General features: G+C 41.2%; 1 protein-coding gene across 1 annotated transcript in view; it reads left to right on the top strand.

The window, feature by feature from the left end:
• kcnt1b (potassium sodium-activated channel subfamily T member 1b) overlaps positions 1 to 20,422 on the top strand; it is a 70,162-nt gene that overhangs the window by 19,908 nt on the left and 29,832 nt on the right. Inside the window, exons 4-5 of the mRNA XM_033972172.2 lie at positions 13,608 to 13,646; positions 20,153 to 20,232. Of these exons, the coding sequence (XP_033828063.2) occupies positions 13,608 to 13,646; positions 20,153 to 20,232 (119 nt within the window). The remainder of the gene's footprint in view (positions 1 to 13,607; positions 13,647 to 20,152; positions 20,233 to 20,422) is intronic.

Raw genomic sequence — 20,422 nt, 5'->3', positions numbered from 1 at the left:
CCCCGGATAAGCGGAAGAAAATGGATGGATGGATGGATCCACACAGAATCCTTTTTACTCACGTTCCCTTTTATTTTGTGTCTTTTTATAGACAGATTCTGGAATAATTCTGCTTTTTAGGATATTTAAATGCTCGGTCAAATGGACATCATCTACAATTTATGATTTGTGCTGATAAATTTTGGAGTTGCGCAGTTGGAGACGGATTTCCCACAAAGATCACTCCAGTGTGAATGAAGCGTCGCTGGAATGAGACATTTTGTTCCTGTGTTTTGTGTCTCAGTGGGTTGAAAGGTGGTAACTGTGACGCTAGAGCTTCTGGCTGAGCTGCATGCTGGGAGTTTTTGGTTTATTCATGGAACTCTGACCTGTTTCCTTTTTATTCTGGCCTGATAATAGAAAAAAAAAAAAAAAAAGTAGCTGCAGAATATGTAGGACAAGTTTGTTATGTTGTGGAAAAATATTATTCAGCTCATTTTGCTCGCTCGATATAAAGGAAATTCTAAGTCAGAAGTCTGGCTTTGTGGGCGGTTTTGCGTGCAGTGTTTTACAGTAAAAGGAAAGTAACAAAGGCTCAAGAATGTGTTTTTGTAGAATAATTTTGCCTTTAAGGTTTGGGGTGTTGCAAATTCAAGAAAATTTAGCACAAGGAGCGAGTAAGATGGCAAAGAAACTGAAAAACATTGAAATCAAACCTCTCAAAATGAATAGTTTAATGTATAATTGTGACAAATCAGACCAACATTATAATTCTGAATATTTTAGATGCAAAAATAAGTAGTTTCAGTGGATAAATGTCTTTTCATCTTGTTAAATCATTGTTTCTTCTCACTATATGATGATTTTTTGCAGCTTGATAGAAACGTAAATTCAAATTTGAGAGAAACAATACAGTTTTGATCACTTTGTGCATTATTTAGAATGTTAAACGTGCAGATTAACGTTGACTAGAACAGCTGTGTCGTGTCTCAGTGGAGCAGAATCCTCAGGAGGGAGTCGAGAGCGTCGTAGGGCTGAGACAGAGACAAAAAGGCTATAATTAGGCTGTAATCTCATAAGGACTGTGATCGTAATCAAGTTTGAGATAAAGGAAGTCACAATATCAGATCTGATGCAGTTATTGTAAGAAAAAATTACGTAATTTACATCCACAGCCAAACTACAGTGAAATCCTTAATTCAATTTCATTTATGAAGCCTCATCAGCTCAAGTTTGTGAGAAATCAAACTTTATGATTGATAAACGGATGTGACATAAAGAGCCAAATGTTCCAGGCAAAGTGTGGATCATAATAATGAAACAGGAGGCACAAAAGTCACATTCTGATTTACCAAAAACAAAATATGCTGTATATTTATTCAGTATTTTGCTGTTATGATTTGACAGGGACAGTGAGGTACAGAGTGTTGTGGAGCGAGAGGTGTGTGTGTGTGTGCGTGTGTGTGTGTGTGTGTGTGTGTGTGTGTGTGTGTGTGTGTGTGAGTCCTCTGCATGTGTCACCATAAAGGCAGACAGCTCGCCCACAGCAGCTCCAGCTCACTACCGTAATACACTTTGACAGAGGAAGCTTCAGCACAGCTCTCCTCTCCCATCTGCAGCCCGACGTGTGTGGACAGGGATTAGTGTGTTTTAAGATACAGTAGCTGTGTTCAGAGGTAGCATTCATTTTATTTTATTTTTATTGGTTGATGAACAATGTCTGTGTAATGCCTCAGTCGCCCAGGTCTAAAAGCTAAAGTTAAAACTGTCAACTGGACAAAACGTTGTAGGAGTGAAGACGTTTAGCTGCTCGTCCAAGCCGCGGCTTGGACGAGCAGCTAAACGTCTTCACTCCTACAAGCAGTTTCTTCACTTTTAGTCAGATTACTGCTGGACACTGCCTTATATCTGTCTGAAGGGAGGAGCTAACTTTATACAGTTTCAGCCCGAATGTTGTTACTGGATTGCTCTATTGTTCTCTTTGTTCCCTTTGTTTGCTTTGGGTCTGAGGGTGGAGTTATAAATCAGAGACAGATTATGTCTAAAGACCCCTTTCCTGTTCAAAGAAGGATTATCTTTCCTAATAAAACAAAACATTGATCCACAATATGTTTTGGGGCTCAATACGTTCCTCTTAAAGCACTAGTGGGGAACTTTTTCCTGTTGTTTTTGCTGTATGTTATCAGTTATGCTGTCGAAGCTTGACAAATTAGCTTATGTACAAGTGATTATAGATATTTACTAGCAACAGTTTCATTGCCTTGTGTATTTATTGCTGCTGTGGGGTTAATGGTATAAAATCGACTGCAGTTAATGGTCATTTTTATACAGCGCTTTTCCACCTTCTGGGCTCAAAGTGCTTTACATCAAGGAACCACACACACACAAACACACACACATTCACACACACATTGGGGCAAGGTGGGTTAAGTGTCTCACCCGAGGACACAACAGCAGTATTCATTTGTGGGAGCCTGGATTGCATGGCCTGAGAGTCAGCGGATCTGAACGCTCTACTAATAATTTTTACGTCGTGAGCAGGATTTGAACTGCCAACCTTCAGATCAATGGACAAACACTCTACCAACTGAGCCACTGCCGTCCCATAGTCTTATTTTTTATCATAATATTTGCTGTTGTGTCCAGCCTGGGCCCATATTATGATCCTGACAAGGCGTTTCTGTAAGTGCCACTCTACCTTTCAGCTTGACTCAATATCTCTGCGTTAGTCACTCAAAACTGAAATGCCAGGAATCTCACAGGGAAATGCTTTAATATTAATCTTTAAGCACTTACCAAGCTACAAATACTGCTCTCTTAAGCTCAAAATGGAAGTGTACTGGCAGTGGAGACTTGTTTTAGTTCACAGTATTTCTAAATGTTTGAATAAAATGACCTGTGCGTGTGAAAAATGTGTTTTCTTTAATGCAGGATATTGTTGGTGTGGGTGACGTACTAAACCTGGGCTTGTGTTTGCTGAAGCGGTGATGTTTCTCTTGCTCTCGACATCGACAATCAATTACAGGTTACAGAAAATGACGCTTATCACCTAATTACCAATATAAACTGACCTCAGGCGTTTGGTTATGATTTGCTGTGGTGCTGTGTTATGAAATCACTCCCTTACTCTCATTAAGCTGAGGCTACAATTTGTGACTTCTTGTGTAATTCTGTACAGTTTGCATTTTGCAGGTCTCTGAAACACTTTGGGTGAAATCATTAAAAAGTTGCTGAAGGACGCGCTTTCGAAAGTGATCAGGAGACGTAAAGCATGAAAAACGAATGGAGATTAGTCCCTCATTTTACCTGTGAAGAGGCAACACCTGCAATCCCCTGTTTCACCACAGAGAGGCGCTGTGCACAAATCTGTACATGAGCTCCCACTGGCATCCTGTTGTCTCAAATAATGATTTATGTCTGCTCCAAAAACATGCATTATTTAACCTTTCCAAAATGATGCACTCTCTTCCCCAAAAACATGAAATTTACTCCCAAGCCACAAAATAAAACTCTTTGAGGTTATTGAGCCGAGAACTGTCAAACAAAACACCTGTAGGCCTACTTTTACTGCAGTCATTGTATAAAACACTGAAGAGCCATTGTAACATATTTATATTTTGTATTTGTAGCTGCTCTTAGTGTTGAGTGATTAAAACCAATGAATAAACTCACTCTTTAATCTCAAGGTTAATATTATGTGAGCAATAAATAGACTGAACTGAAAGTGCTCCATGTGATGAATGTCCAGTGAATGGTGTGATGATGTTTCCTCGGTGCACTGTTAATGGAGCAGCAGAAGAGCCGAGGAGAAATTAAAGATTTCTGATGTGCCCGTTACTTCAGGACACAGGAGCTGGACCAGGTTAAACTAAAGGCTGTATTTATTTAGACTCAGAACTACAGAGTTCTTTGGTGCTATAGTTAGGTTTGGCTCACAGTGTTTTCTGTAAATACATCTACTTTATTTTCTATCCTTCTTCTTTGAGTGTGTGTCGTGAATCCTATAGTTTCATTAGAGTCTAACGGCCCGTGGAAATTAGGTTTGGTTAATTAGGCCTGTGCTGTTTGTGAGACTTGTCCTGTTCTCCACACACACCACACAGAGGGCGTAGATTTTATGTAAACGCTTGATTTTGAGGGTGGAGTACAGGACTGCTGTTCATGTTGAGGGTGGAGTACAGGGCTTGTGTTCATGTTGAGGGTGGAGTACAGGGGGTGTGTTCACGTTGAGGGTGGAGTACAGGGCTTGAGTTCATGTTGAGGGTGGAGCACAGGGGGTGTGTTCACGCTGAGGGTGGAGCACAGGGGGTGTGTTCACGCTGAGGGTGGAGCACAGGGGGTGTGTTCACGCTGAGGGTGGAGCACAGGGGGTGTGTTCACGCTGAGGGTGGAGCACAGGGGGTATGTTCACGCTGAGGGTGGAGCACAGGGGGTGTGTTCACGCTGAGGGTGGAGCACAGGGGGTGTGTTCACGCTGAGGGTGGAGCACAGGGGGTGTGATTATGTTGAGGGTGGAGCACAGGGGGTGTGTTCACGTTGAGGGTGGAGCACAGGGGGTGTGTTTATGTTGAGGGTGGATGATTAGAAGTGTTTTATTTCCAGCAGCTTGACATGTGCTGCTACATGTTTTGAGTCGGGCAGTGGTGTGGACACCTCTGTGTTTACACCCTGTGAAGGACCCCTCCCTCCAGGTGCATTCTGGGAGCACAGAGGCAGCAAAGGGACATTTGAATGAGTGTTTTAGTTTGTGAAGTTCAGTTTATCTAAGATCAGTTTGGGGAAAGAGACTTTTCAGAGAAGACTCGAAATATGAACCATTTTACATGAGTGGACCTGCAGATGTAGACAGGACAGAGGACAGACAGGACACACCTCAGAGGGACAGAGGACACACCTCAGAGGGACAGAGGACACACCTCAGAGGGACAGAGGACACACCTCAGAGGGACAGAGGACACACTTCAGAGGGACAGAGGACACACTTCAGAGGGACAGAGGACAGCAGGTGAGTCTGTTTATTACACTGTGGTTGTGTTGTTTAAAGTTTCTCTGTGTCACATTAACACTTGATTATGACACAAACCTCTGTTCCTCTGCTGAACGAAAGAACGACCTGTGAACGACTCCTGACTGTTGTTGCTCACACTGGGACGCACCGATACCACTGCAAAAACGAGTGCTTCATTTTGAGTACTCACCGATACTGAGTAAAAAAAACTGATACCAGACATTATTTTACTGGTGTTTGATTACAGTGGAAAATCTAATTCATTTCATAGGAGTTTTATAGTGTATCCACTTTTTCATCTTAAAATTATTATCTTATCACTGAAACCATTGTTTAGGTATAATTCCAATATCATTTATTTAGATAAGCATCTGGATTTAATATTTATACTTCCTCTTTACAGACAGCGGTCCTCCGAGCTAACTGCTAACGAGCTAACTGCTAACTGCTAACGCGCCACTCTTAGCAATGCTATCTTAGCATAACAGTGACTGGCCGTTACGTCTTTTTAAATCTCTGACCTCGCTCTGTTCAGTCTAAACGTGTTTGTCGATTATAAAAAAGTTAAAATGCTGCACTGGCAAATAAACACCAGCGCCACCTAGCAACGTTAGCATCGTTAGCATGCTATTATGCTACTATCATAAACACAGCACTGATGTCGTCTGTGAAATATAAACACCTTTAGAGTCCCGAATATTTGTGTATTTAATGTGACAGTCACATTTGATCAGATCAGCTCTGTGGAGAGATGAGCCTCAAACAACAGGCAGCAGATACAGGGGGATTGGCTCCTGGTATCGGCTCTTGGTACGAGTACTGGCACCCGATACTGGTCTGTGCATTCTGCGCTTTAATATTTGCATTTACGTGAAATCTGATGATTATAAATCTGATGTTATGTTCAGGCTGTTTCTCTTATGTGACTCTTAACTTGGATCACTACTGTGTACTTCTTGAGTGATATGATTTTTAAGTGTACTCTTGTTTAAGTACATCATTTGGCTCCTCTATCCAACACTGCATTTTATGACAAAGAGATGATAAATGTAAACCCACTTCAGTGACTGGAACACATTAAAAAGCACCAAAAAACAAGAAAAAAAGTCCAGTTTTTAAATTGTTCTGGCAGACCCCTCCGTCCTCACATGTTTTATTCTGTTATACTTGTGGTTATTGCTGTGGTTGTGATGATGTCTTAATGTCAAATATGAATATGTGAATCTGAAGTGGAGAGGGCTCCCAGGGCAGATTCAGCTTAGGGCCCCTAAAGGCTCGGCCGGCCCTGAGTACAGGGCTGGTGCTCACGTTGAGGGTGGAGTACGGGGCTGGTGCTCATTTGTTTGTGGCTTTTACGCACTGTGCGCATGAAGCTGGTCTATTGTTTAACAAAAGGCTGTTCTCCTTCATATCAGTGCATGGATAAAGCTCATATCAGTCGGTGCATGGGGACAGGTCCTGTCCAGTGTCCTGAGGGGGACAGGACCTGTCCAGTGTCCTGAGGGGGACAGGTCCTGTCCACTGTCCTGAGGTGGATAGGACCTGTCCAGTGTCCTGAGGTGGACAGGTGAAGTGAAGAGGCAGATGATATCGTGGTTACGTCAGCGCGCCCCGTGGGGTTGGCTCTGAGCCTTGACGCTCCGTCGTGACGCTTGGATCTCACATCGAGTGGAGAGCGCCACGGCTGCCCGGGGACAGAGCTCTGGGCGCGTGTGTGAGCAGCATGCGGCAGGGGGGAGGGAAACAGCGTGAGAAGAGGATGCGGCGGAGCGCGCTGTGACACACAGGCAAAACAAACGCACCGGCTCCTCGAGGGACGCGCGGGAAACAGAGCCATGGCTGGAGCTAAGCTCACGCCCTCGCCCTCAGAGATCGACCCGGACGTCAAGACCGATGTGCAGAAAAGCGCTGAGCCCACCTGGGTCCATCCCTCCAGCTCGCTCCGGACCATGGGCTCGTTTGGGAGCGATGCCGGACAAAGGTAGCGACGCACATCCGCACGAGCCGCATGTTTCTCACTGCAGCCACTCAGACACAGACACCAGCACAGCCCACAAAGTCCACAGCAACTGAGCTGTGATTATCCTCAAGCAAAAGTTGAACATGAACAACAGCCTGTCTCTTACCCTCCTGTGACAGACTGTGACAGACTGTGGCACATAGAGCAGAGCCTGAGCCGGGGTGATGCTGGATCCTCTGGGTGATGCTGGATCTTCTGGGTGATGCTGGATCCTCTGGGTGATGCTGGATCCTCTGGGTGATGCGCTCTTTTCTCCCACGGGCTTAAACCTGAGCCACGCGCTGCGCTTTTTATGAGTCACATTGATGACTGACGTGCGGGTTTACAGCGTCTTGAGCCTTCAGTCACTCCCAGCATCACTCCAGCTTCACTCCAGCTTCACTCCAGCATCTCTCCAGCTCTTTAATGGCTGCAGCCTGAGTGATTACATAATAGCATGGATGCTGCATTCCCATTACATTTTTATGAATGCTGGGACTTAGTTTTTATGAAATGGACCTTGTGCTGTAAATAAAACTGCAGACAAGTGCAAACCATGGTGCCTAAATTGAATGCGTGTTGAAGACGGTGTGTCCTGAGCCTGTGCAGGAGGCTGAACCAAAAACACACGAGCACAAACAGGACAGGCTACAGCAAACTAAAATAAGAGGAGAGGATGGCGTCTTCACACTTCACATTCCCTCCTGTGATTCTTTCTAAATGCACATGGTGTTTAGGCTGTTGAGATATGTGCTGAGGGTTTTAACGTATGTTTAGGCTGTTCATAGATGTGCTGAGGGTTTTAACGTATGTTTAGGCTGTTCATAGATGTGCTGAGGGTTTTAACGTGTGTTTAGGCTGTTCAGATATGTGCTGAGGGTTTTAACGTGTGTTTAGGCTGTTCATATATGTGCTGAGGGTTTTAACGTGTGTTTAGGCTGTTCATACATGTGCTGAAGGTTTTAACGTGTGTTTATATGCTCTGTGGACACGGGTGCAGCGCTCATTTGGTAGACAAACCAGATTGTGGTTAAACTCATAACTACTGTGTATTTTCACAATATTGGCCCCGGAGAGTGCACCTGACTGACTGAAATGAGAAGAATGTACTTGGCATGATTTCAGAGACTATTTTCAGCCAACATCGCTGCCCCAGTGTACTCCTATTCTCAGTATTTTAGATTTTCTCTTTTGCATTTGGAGCCGCAGAAGCTTTTACCTCAGAGCTGGGTTCACAGATGCACAAGACTCACGAGATTCAAAATGTCAGTTTATGTCAGTCTCTCACTTTTCACTGCAACAACTACAGACATTAGAGTTATCGATAAGTCAAAATCTGAGTGAGATCCAATCAGACGGCGGCATTGGTTGGTTTCTGGTGCAGAGCAGAGATGGGAAAACATGGTGCTAATTCCTAGAAGCATGCATTACAGGTTTTTAATGAATGTTTTTAATTGTTGTTATCAGTGTAACATCTATAATGGCTTTAACATGATGCTTCATTTGTGGCTTGTTGATCTTGTGGGATCGGCTCATACCGGCAGGAATTGGAAGTGGTTTTGTCGGTTGTTATTAGTGGGAATATTGGAGATGATACTTCCTCTAAGATCTTTAATTTCTTCAGTTTGATTCAGTTTAGTTTCAGCGTAATAGGATAGAATTTGTAAAACAGCGGTAAGTGTAATTCAGCCAATGCAAACACATTCCCTTTATAAACAACAAACATCTTGACACCGTGATTAAAAATTATTCAAAACAGAGGCAAGATTCTCTGATGTGGTGATTGTTTTTAAATCTGATTTTCTCTCTCCCTTCGAGGTGTGATCACAATCTGCTAATTGTATTTGGCGGGTTTATATTTCGTATTATTATGGCCGTGTTCTGTATTGTCCAGGCGTGTCGTGATAATCACTTTATCGTCCAGTACATGTCAGATGGAACAATTATTTTTGAGGTTAATATTTATCGTGGGTAATTTTTCTTTTTGTACTAGTGGCACACTTTTTCACTTTTTCTTACGTACTTTTCTGAACATTTGATCAGTAAAAGTTTGAATAAATATAGAATAGCTTTTTAGTGGCATAACAGTTTTGAATGTGACAGTTTATCGTCTATATTTTAGTTTAAATTTGTTCTCATGACAGGTGTAGTTTTATCTGCCTTGACAGAAAAGTTAAGGTTTGAACCGGACAGTCTCTGGTTGACGGGCGGAAACAAACAAGCTTCAAGTTTGATGCTGGAATGTGCCAGAATATACAGAGAAATTAGACCTGGAATAAGTGCTGTATTTTCTGGACTATAAGTGTCACTTGTTTCATATTTTGTCCAGGGTGTGACTTATACTCAGATGTGACTTATATGTGAAATGATTCAAATCTATAAAGTCACATGTTGGTTCTTGTCACAGTGACAGTCGTGCGAGGGGCTCTAGACTTGGACCAGTATCTACTCCTCCTGAACCACTCAACATTTAAAATATCAACATTACTGTGATTTAAAAGACAAAGAGAAACACGGAACAAAAATGCCCCTAAAAGAAAATCATATTCTGCTGAGTCTGATGACGAGGATGAAAAATTCAGTGGATTTATTGATTTGGAGTGAGATCCAGAGTAAACCTGTTGCTTGTTTTTTCTGCTTTATTTATCTGATTAACTGTTAATATCTTTAACAAACCAGACACGTGTTCAGTTCTGTCTGTGCTTCATGGAGCTGAATAAATATAAATGTGTTACGTTAGCGTGATGTACTGATATTCAGCCTGTTGGTCCACATTTTATTATTATTATTAGAACTTCACTTTAAAGTGATGTCTCTTCTTGGTTTTTTGGCGACTTAATCTGCAGAGTGACATATAGTCTGGAAAATACGGTACTTGTTTTGGAAGTCCTTGTATTGATCGATTGATAGATTTTTGATTTGCTCTTTGCTTGTGATCCGGATTAATCCATAGTCTGTGCTCTCCAAACCATCAACTTGTATTTACAGGATTGAACGTCGTAAATCACTGACTATTTGAAATGATTTACAAAACTTTCTTTTTCTAAAACTGTATTAACTGCCCAGCTCTTTAGAAACACTTCTTTAGGCTTCATAGCTTGAGATTTTGCCTCTACCACGGCACAACACACAAAGTTTCTTCATAATATCTATCAGAGCTTGGGTTGGTCAGAGGCTCCTTATAAAACTTTCTTAGACATAATTAATCCTGCTACTTTTGTCCCTCGTATCAAAAACATCCAAACATGTCGCTGTGATCGTGTTTCTGTGCAGCGCTGCCAATCAAGAGACCTACCACAGGTTACGCTATAAGATTTGTGTCTCCCAGCGGTTAATGACATGGTACGTGGGCCTGGTCTGCAAAAATCAATACAATGAGCAATTGAAAGCAACAGCCCTTAAAGTAAGAATTCGATAGATAATGTCGAGTCTTATATTCACACCTCCCGTTTGTTTGTGCAGAGACTTGGCTCATGATTGACAGCACAGACTGATTGTGATTGTAATCTTTATCAGGAAATTATTCTGGTGGAAAATGAGGAGTATATTTGATGAGATAAGCTTCAGATTTCATCACTAGAGTCTGAAGCTGCTGTGTGTTGTGGTTCAGTTTATTATTATAATGTGGATGTGGGAAATATATCGTTTTACCAATAATATCAATGATGTTGGTTTGAAGATGTGCAAACACAGAGAACATTAAACAAACAGGTCTTTTAGTGTCCATTATATAATTATTTAAAATATCATCTTCCACTTTTCTGTTGGACGGTCAGTATATCTTCTTAAACTCTCAAACAATATAAAGATGATTATTTTTGTCAATATTGCCCACACTCCTATACTTTAGACACTGCGTTGACTTTAGTTAAATTAGAAAAAAGCCATTTGTCTCAAGCGATGGAGTTTATAATAAAGTTAAATAGGCCGTCATGTGTGGATCTGTGTAGTGTCATATAAACATGAATATATTCTGTATAATAAATGCACAGCTGGTCCCATGGTGCTCGTTGCTCCTAAAGATGGAACAGTTCATTTTAAAAGACGTCTGTTGTTAAAGGTCAGCTCACTTTGATACAAGCTCATTTGTGATACTGTGTGATACAGACAGTACACATCTGTGTCATCCTGACTTCAGTTTTTTCACTAAATGGGTAAATATAACATGTAAATCAAGCTCTGATATGTGACATATTGTCTGTATTTGTAAAACGTCGATCTCGTATGCTCGAGATTACTTTGATTTATAATTGTCTAATAATTGCAGGCTGTCAGTGTGTGTCTGCTCTTGTCCTGAGTGTGTATTTATAGAAGGCCTCTGGTGGAATAATGAACACTTTCATTTTGATGGGGAGGCTTTAATAGCAGGTTTGAATCTCTCTTGAAAACATTACATGTCATTCATTACACAAAAAACTAATGATCTACAGCACAGGGCACTACTGCTCAGTCTTTCATGGATTTGGTCAATCGGGCAATTAAGTACATAAATATGATGATTATGATGATTAGTATTGTTGAAAATATGGTCAATAATTGCATTTGTTGGACATGTTCTGGTGCTATACAAATCCAAGAAATGTTTGAATATCAACAGGTAAATACACACTTCCTTCACTAGTATAAATGGACTTACCAAACATAGATTTGTCTGTTTTTTCCTATAGATTTGAGTCTGATACTTTACTGTAACACAACAGTATTTTATATATGAGGCAGTAACACTATAACCTTTATAATCTGCTGGTTATGGAGGAGAGTTTGTTTATGTAGAATATAGGTATAGTTTTCAGTATTACATGAATATCATCAATTCAACTGAAATATTACGGTAAAATACCAAATGTTTTCTAAAAATGTATTGTTACATTAAAAAAAAGAATTTTATTCTCATACATCTTTTACTAATGGACATTAAAAACACCAGATATTACTCATGTGCTGGAGCAGTTTTTCTAGTCGTACAGTTAAAGTTATTTCCTGGTGTTACTGTCAGTGACACTGGCGTCACTGGACCACACGGTCACCTAAACGTTGGCAAACGTCCAGTGCAGCGAGCAGCTCAGAACTACAAATCCCATCATCCTTGAAAGTGCTGCAGGATGCATGTGGGCACTGGCTGATTTATCCATTTCTCGAGGCAGATCTCAGGAAATGGAATTGTGGGCATTAGTTTGGAAGTGCAGTCAGTTTCACTTGTTGTTGAAGCGTGGCTCATGAGCGCAGCAGCGGTGGAGAGGTGAGGATGACGAAGGTCTTTTTTCTGTTGTTGTTGTGTGAAGGTCAGGCGGGGGACAGCTGCATGTGACTTTATATGTTTATAAGTTTAAAAGCATGTTGGTGGTGTTGTGATGAAGAGGGGATGGGAGTGCATCAGTTTCAGTGTCAGAGTAATGGACGTGCTCTGGTTATTCGCTCTGTGACGCCCGGAGCATCTGCTCCACATCTTTACTGCTCGTTAAGCCTCCGTCAGAAGGAAACAAAGTGGAAAGATCACAACAACAGCCACAGCTGGCTCAATCTATGAAAGTCTTTGGTATATTAGAGCATTTTATCAGTTGCCCCTGAATCAGGATGTTTGTGATGAAGTGCATTATAATATAAGTAGATCACAGGTGAGGCCATTGACAAAGATTTGTTTGTGTTTTAGGATCATTTCAAACTGACCTAATAATCGACTTCACTGTGAAATGATCAACTTTGAAGAATTCTGCAGTGTCTGTGTTATGGTCTTTGTCTAATCCATGAGTTTCATGTTGTATCTACCTGCAGTGAAAGGTTCTGATTAATCACCTCACAGTCGATAATCATCAAAGTAATAATGTAAAGTAAATAATGTTGACACACGTGTTGTGGAAGAATTGTTTATTGAGTTATGAAACTATTCATTTTATCAGAACTAAAAAGTGTTTCAGTTGAAAGTGACTTAATGACACTTTTTGTAAAGCAGTGGTGCTTTTCTTTGTTGATTCAAGCTTCAGTTGTGTCTGTGTCAAATGAATGAGATGAACTTGAGGCATCGACCTCCTCCTGGGTTTGCATTTTACTCTCTTCTGAATTCAACAATTTCAACCAACTCCAAAAACACTATAATTGAACCTTTGACCCTGTGTTTTTGCCAGTCCAAATCCGTTCCTGTCTATGGGTTGTTCCTGTGTTTTACACTCTTCTTTTACCTTCATCTCAATAACGATGATGAGGAGGGGGCGTGTCTACTAATCCCATGGTTTGCACTGTGTCGTCTACAGCTTTGTACTTTTTTACTTAAATGTGTTTTTGTTTCTCATGAACTGTACTTCCAGAGGATGTTCTCTCATCCTCTCCTTAATACAGTTCATATCCACTGTAATTATGAATGTGTACTTGCATTTGGAGTCAGACCATTGAAAAGTTGTGCATTAAGACGACCCATCAATGATAAGAATCTAATTAATGTGGCATTACACTACCCCGGCGTCGTCTTGCTGCATAAATCTCTATTATTTCAAGCTGTTCCACTCCAAAACAAGTATGAATTGAATTACAGTGTCAATGTTGTGCGCTAACTTTCCCTTACTTTTTGACCTTCTTTCTGCCTCCTAACTCTGTGCCTATATCTGTGTCCGTGTGTGCTACGTCTAGGTATCAGGAAGAATACAGTATGGACTCCACTAATGCCCAGTAAGTCTCTGGTAGCATCATGCTTGCATGGCATGAACTGTGTCCTATGGCTAACATACACGGCCCTACTGCAGATTTATTTGTACATTCAACTCAGGGCAAAGCAAAGATGCCTTCATGACTAATTCCCCTGGCTACCCTTATAACAGTTGTTGTCCCAAAACACATTAAACACATTAACACAGTATTGATGACACTACAATGCTGTAACGGTAGCCTGATGTTTGGATTTGTGGCACTCAGTGTTTTGTGACTCTGCGTCTTCACTTTATCCGTGTGTTTAGTATAAACGGCCTTAATCTTTTTTACTTCAGAAAAATGACATTGTGCATGAGCCATCAACCATTACCAGAAAAAGGTAATTTGTGAAAGCGAGAGCTATAACATCTCAGCTCGTCAGCAGTGTGCCATCACTGTCCTGACGAGGGTGGGCAGAGTCATTGACACAGAATGGATTCTGATCCTCTGGGACGTCCTAAGTGTCGGCCATAAACATGAAAGTGCTTCCTTTTTATTACAAATGTTTTGCTGTGATCACTCTGTGGAGTTGTAATTCACAACATAAAGTGTGTTTGGATGTTTGTTTGGAATATTGAAACCCCAAGATTAAAAGGTGCAAAAATGTTTTGTTCCTTTTCACAAAAAAACTTGTTCAAACTTCACAGCTGTTTGTTGCATGACATGACTCGTTATTCTGTAACATCCACAGAGAGCGTCACTATAAGAGCGGAGCACACTGTGCAGTCCATCATTTCACTTTTGGTTGTTTGTTAAAGTAGAAAAACCTGAGTAGTGCCAGTGTCGGTCTGTCTTCACTTAGAGATACAGTCGGTTAGAGTCACTGTCTTACCCATAATGCCACTAATCACATATCACTGTAGTAAAGATGATCTACATTCACACAATCAAGCTTTTATTTTTACTTGAATAGAAAAAGAAACAGCAGTTTTGAAATGAGTCGCTCTGTTTACATGATACACATGTCGACTTTTCTTTAAGATGAATCATTAATCCACTGACAGACTCGAGGAAGAAGAAAACCAAAATGTTGCAACATCATTGTGAGCCTTTTTATAGCCACATCAAACTTGTTCACGTTTTGATCACAGTCCTCATTAAAAAAACAGCTATTCCCTTTGAGATGAGGGCAGATTTTACTCGAGTAACCACCAGGACACGAGCTCGTCAGTCAGCGCTCTGGCACCGGCGTGGAGATGCAAACACACGACTATTAGATTCACATCATGTATATATGAATCTGCAGCATTGTGATGAAACACACTGACAGAATAAGGTTAGATGATTGAAAACTAAGTATAAAATGATCTAATGGTCAGCGCAAGTGAAATCTGCAATAAACCAAAGTAACGTTGAGTTAAAGTGCCTGTGGGGTCTGGACAAGGCGCTCTGGACGAGGCGCTCTGGACGAGGCGCTCTGGACGAGGCGCTCTGGACGAGACGCTCTGGACGAGGCGCTCTGGACGAGGCGCTCTGGACGAGACGCTCTGGACGAGACGCTCTGGACGAGACGCTCTGGACGAGACGCTCTGGACGAGACGCTCTGGACGAGCTCCACAGGAAGGAAGCAGGTCTCATGGGCTGAGGCAGAGTATTTTAAAAATGTTGTTTTAATTCAGTTTGTTACAGTGGAGCAGTTATCAAAATCAACTACATAAATAATAATAATAATAAACTAAAGCATTAGCTACAGAAGATTAAAATGAGTTTAGGTTTGTAGATGGATGCTAAATGTAAACATTATCTGACAGGACTATGCACAAACTCACAGAACAACAGGAGGTAGAGGTTTGAGGATGCAGAGGGTTGAGGGAGAACTGTGTCACAGTGTGTGTGACTGTGTGTGTGACTGTGTGTGTGACTGTGTGTGTGACTGTGTGTGTGACTGTGTGTGTGTGTCACAGTGTGTGAGTGTGTGGGGGTGTGTCTGTGTGTGTGTGAGCGTGTCACAGTGTGTCAGTGTGTGTCAGTGTGTGTGAGTATGTGGAGGCCTTTAGGCATTGCCTCTGAGAAACACAAGAAGAAAGTGATGTAAAGGTCAAAAAGTAGCACAGAGAGTCTTCTTGGTGGACTTCCTCCTCTGGGTACAAACTCACACCGGCCTCTGTCACTTTGGTTTAGGAGGATCTGCACCACACGTCTAAGATACATTCAACCACTACTGACTTTTGCATTTTGCAATCTGCAGTGTTTATTTTGGCAAATGCTGATTCCAACAGATTAAAGAATCAAGAATAGTTCTGACAGGAGCGTCTGGTGCTCATTCATACAACTTTGCTATTAGGAGTTTATTGTGCAGTTTACGTGTGTCCCGCGAGGAGCAGAGAGGAGCAGAGATGAGGTAAACCTCCTCTCTCGTGTTGAGCTTGTCAGTTCCATAGGCCTCCCAGGTCCCATTAAAGACATTATCCTGCCCCGGCTCTATACAGAACCTCCCAGACGTCCCAAATGGTACCTGGCTCAGTGCTGCACCGACACATAGATGGCAAAGTTACTCCACTGGCCTTTCCTTTATGTGTTAGTGTGGAAGTCACGGTCACAGCTCAGTGGGAAGTGTATTGACAGATGGATATTAATTAAGACATTATATTTTACAATCGCCCCAGCCTGGGCCTCACATTACAGACCTCCCACAGCCCTCGTCAGGGTTTCTGCTTCTTAGACCCCAGGTGTTTGTGAATACAGTGTTAAGTTTGTATTTTTATCTATTGTGAAACTTTCATATGACACACTTCACACACTGGGTCAGAATGTTCTATTTCCAGTGAAGCTGAGAAAAAAGAGGCAGAAAGGTGCAGCTTGTGATTTGTGTGAGAGATGTGAATGGAGATAGAACAGACACACTGCAGTTTATTTTTACACACGAATGTTTAAAAATGTGCTGAATTCTATATAACCCTACACAGAGGAGGTAAACTGAGTAATAATGTTTCTTTGCTCTGTTCTGTCTGATTGTGAGGCTTCCTGGTGAGTGAGAAGTGGGTGGACATCTCTGCATCTATACCATCTCTAACTTAATCCCATTATTCAACCAGATGCTCTCTCTATAAAATGCTGTACCATGTTACCGGAAATTGTTCCTTAATTTAATCATCCCTGAACCAGCCCAACTGTTTTTGCTGTGGGTAACTACTGAAAAAACCCCTCTATAGATCCTGTAAGAAATGATGAGCTCTTAGTGGATGAAGACGGGAAATTATGCTTCTAGTAACGTGTTGATTATATTTGAATCACCGTTTTATATAATCAGATAAAAACCTAGAGGTAAAGCAGGTCAAATATAAAATATAACATGTTCTGTTCTTTTGTTTTGTACATTTCCTTCAGATGAACTAATGGATTTGTTTTACAAACACTAGAGATTCTTATGGTGGAGTCTTTCTCCAGTTCATACTAAACCTTAGAGTTTAAACATATTTTAATCCTGGTTCAGGTTAAATTATGTTCACAGTAAACTCCAGAACTTAATAACAAAATATTCACTGTATTTGTGTGTTTCATTTTTGGTGAAAATTATGATAAAATTGTAGTATTTAAATTAGCTTCTGGTCCCTTTCAAATCAAAATCAGGGCAATGCGAGGCACATGCTGTCGAGCGAGCCCATCTTTGTTTACATATTTATCTGCTGGCAGAAGGAAAAGCACGCGACAGATCGTCTCGGGAGCCAAAAACGACAGCTCTTATTCTTCAAATGTATTGCTTTAGTGCTGTGCTCCGTGGTGGCTCCTGAACAGAGGATAAATATATTTACGGCCTAATACTCTGTTGGGTAAATGAGTCATAAAATACACCATAGTAAACAGTGCGTGTGTTTATCAGTTGGTTCTGTGTTGCGGTGGAAAGGTACATTTATAATGATGATGAATACCTCACTTGTTATAATGAGATAAGCCGTAGATAAACCTAGTTAACTGTATTGAAGATCTGCGACGGAGGAAAGCTTTTCATCATCGTGTCAGAGGCTTCCACATAAGTGACTTTGGACCTGTCTTTACATCAGCTTAATTGCATTGGTACAGTTTAATTTGCCATTATAGACAGAGATAGGAAAAGCAGTTATGGCGTCATTATTAGAGAGGATGTAACACATTCTGCTTCCTTATATATAGACTACATATTTTATACTGTTTTTATCATAATTAATAACTTGATCAACCCTTTTTTGTTATGTTTGCTTAAGGGTGCGTCCACATTTGTCTCAGTTTAGTCCTGACGCAGACTTTGGTCTTGTCTCATCTCAGTCTGGTCTAGTTTAATCCCAGTTTACACACAGTTTTAATGAGGTACAACTGTGAACGCACCCTAAAACACTTCATGTAATGTAAACTCTGATTGCCCCTGACTGTGCATGCTTTGCTTGGTAAATATAATTAACCCAATAACTCATTCCGAGGTTTCAGTCTCAGGTTGTGCCGTGTAAACATGATCCCGCTCTGATGTCGGACCCAACAGCATCTCTTATTGACCACCTTATTGTGCCCCATTAGTCTTTATGGCCTTGGTTTTACTGCTCCTTTGCCGATGAGTCAGTCAATACAGTTGGATTACACCCAGAGCCTTGTGTTCATGTAAGATTTAAGCTGGTGTCACGGGGGCTCGGAGTGTTTCCATCTGCGGCATGTCACTGCGTGCAGACTATCCATGGGTTTCAGAATGATAAATCACCGGTTAACCATTTACAACGAAAATATGATATCAAAAACCTCTAAACATTGCATAATAACAACAACAGGAAGCTGGAGCCCATGAATAGAGCAGCCCCTGATACTGCGCCCCTGCATGCACGTGACACGGGGGAACATTTCCTGCCTCGAAAACCGTCTCCATGGAGATGTGGTGAGGGGCTGTGGAAGCTATAAGTGGAATAATGTGCTGTTCTGCTCGTCTCCTGCACCTATACATGCTTCTGCGTACTGTATGTCCTCCCGTCAGAACTGTGGCGCTGGTGGCGACTCTAATTGCTTCTGTGCTTTCTGTGTTGTCTCTTGCCAGTTGCACCCTGTATTCATAGGGGACGCTCCGGGGTCCACAGTGTAACCGCACAGCTATTACCACTCCCCTCCGAGCTCATTAGCGGCACGTCTCAAATACACGGATCTTAATAAGTCCATTAATCTCCATAGTAACTCTCGGAGGGGCGGGACGGTGAATGGGTCTGGTCCCCAAAGCTGCTCGTTGTTCATTAGTTCAAGATGACCACCACTATGGGAGGAGAATTGAATTATCTTTGGTTTAATATGTTTTTTTTAAATTACAAAACAACTCAAATCTGATAGATGTGCAGCTTCGTTTATATTTGACAGAAAATTCAAATCTGAACTGACAAACAAAACAAGAATTAGCATTTCATGTATCAGGTTTTATTAAAGGTTCAATATTACGCAAAAGTGACTCTTGTGAGCTTTTAGACATGTTACAATGTTCATCAAAAACAGACTTGAGTTGTGTTTTGTTTAATTCACACATGTCTGAGTCACACTTTATTATTAGTCTGTAACATCTACAAATCTCAAAATGCTCTGTTCCACCTTGTGATGTCATGAAGTGGTAGTTTTCAAGTTACTAGCCAACATTTACCCTTTAGTTCAGTAGAAATTGGCAACTCCAGAAGCTGAAATGATCCAAATGATTCTAGAAATGAAGGTGTGTGGAGTTTAAAAACACAATGGAGCACTTCCTGTATTACCACATGATGACATCACAAGGTGGAACAGAGCGTTTTCTGTTTGAGAGAAGAACTAAAGCTTAAATCTGCAGGTTTGTTTGTTTGTTAAATATGTGTGAATGAAACAAAAAAACAAAAAAAACAGCACAACTCCAGGTCTGTTTTTGATGAGTAAACCTCATTGTAACATGGAAAACGGCGGAATACGGCTTTTCAAACTGCGATGTTCATTTCTCTCTTCACGGGTTTCAAGCTCTGGCAACACTTCACCTTTGTTACAGCAGCCGAGCCGTTCAAATTAAATACATCTTTTGAAACGGGAAAGATCCTCGTTCAAATTATAAAGCAAATCATTCGTCTGAAACCCACACATATTCATAATTGCAGCAGTTGGAATTCAAATTGCACTTGTGACTCAGCCTTCGTCTGTCAATCTGTCACTAATCAATGGTTCTGAGGGATTTTTCATGTCATTCTGTCAACAGCAGCCGTGTTTCTCCCACTGTAGGAAATGAAAACTCGTCATGTATCTAATTAAGAGTAAAAAGAGACAAAAAAAAACTGCAGTCTTTATATTCAGCTCAATTACTGCGGTAAATTGGTGTCCCCATTGACCAATTATAAACATTTACCCCTCGTTTAGTCCAGTGGCAATGTCAGCACATGAATTACAAACATAGACAAGGAACTAGGTCAGCATTTATGTAATATTGTGCATTATTAAACACGTAGAGCGAGCCTCGTATATAAAGTGCACTACCAGCACATACAGACTTTTATAATGTAAAAGTGAATATGTGAGTGACGCTCGTGTCTCCGCAGGGTGCAGGTGGAGTTCTACGTCAACGAGAACACCTTCAAGGAGAGGCTGAAGCTCTTCTTCATCAAAAACCAAAGGTCAAGTAAGTAACGAACAACGTCGAGTCTCTAAAGGTGTAAATAACACTCACCCGAGTCTGTGTTTGTGTGTGAGAAGACTCCAGTGTCACCACAAACACAAAACAAATTCTTCACTCATGGTCTGAATTTATGGATGAACTTTGTATCTCACTCTCATTCTAAATAATTAACGCAGCAAAGGCAAGACAAGTT

Source organism: Periophthalmus magnuspinnatus, chromosome 9 (genome assembly GCF_009829125.3).
Source record: "Periophthalmus magnuspinnatus isolate fPerMag1 chromosome 9, fPerMag1.2.pri, whole genome shotgun sequence".
NCBI lineage: Eukaryota > Metazoa > Chordata > Actinopteri > Gobiiformes > Gobiidae > Periophthalmus > Periophthalmus magnuspinnatus.
This window is presented reverse-complemented; position numbering and strand designations above follow the sequence as displayed.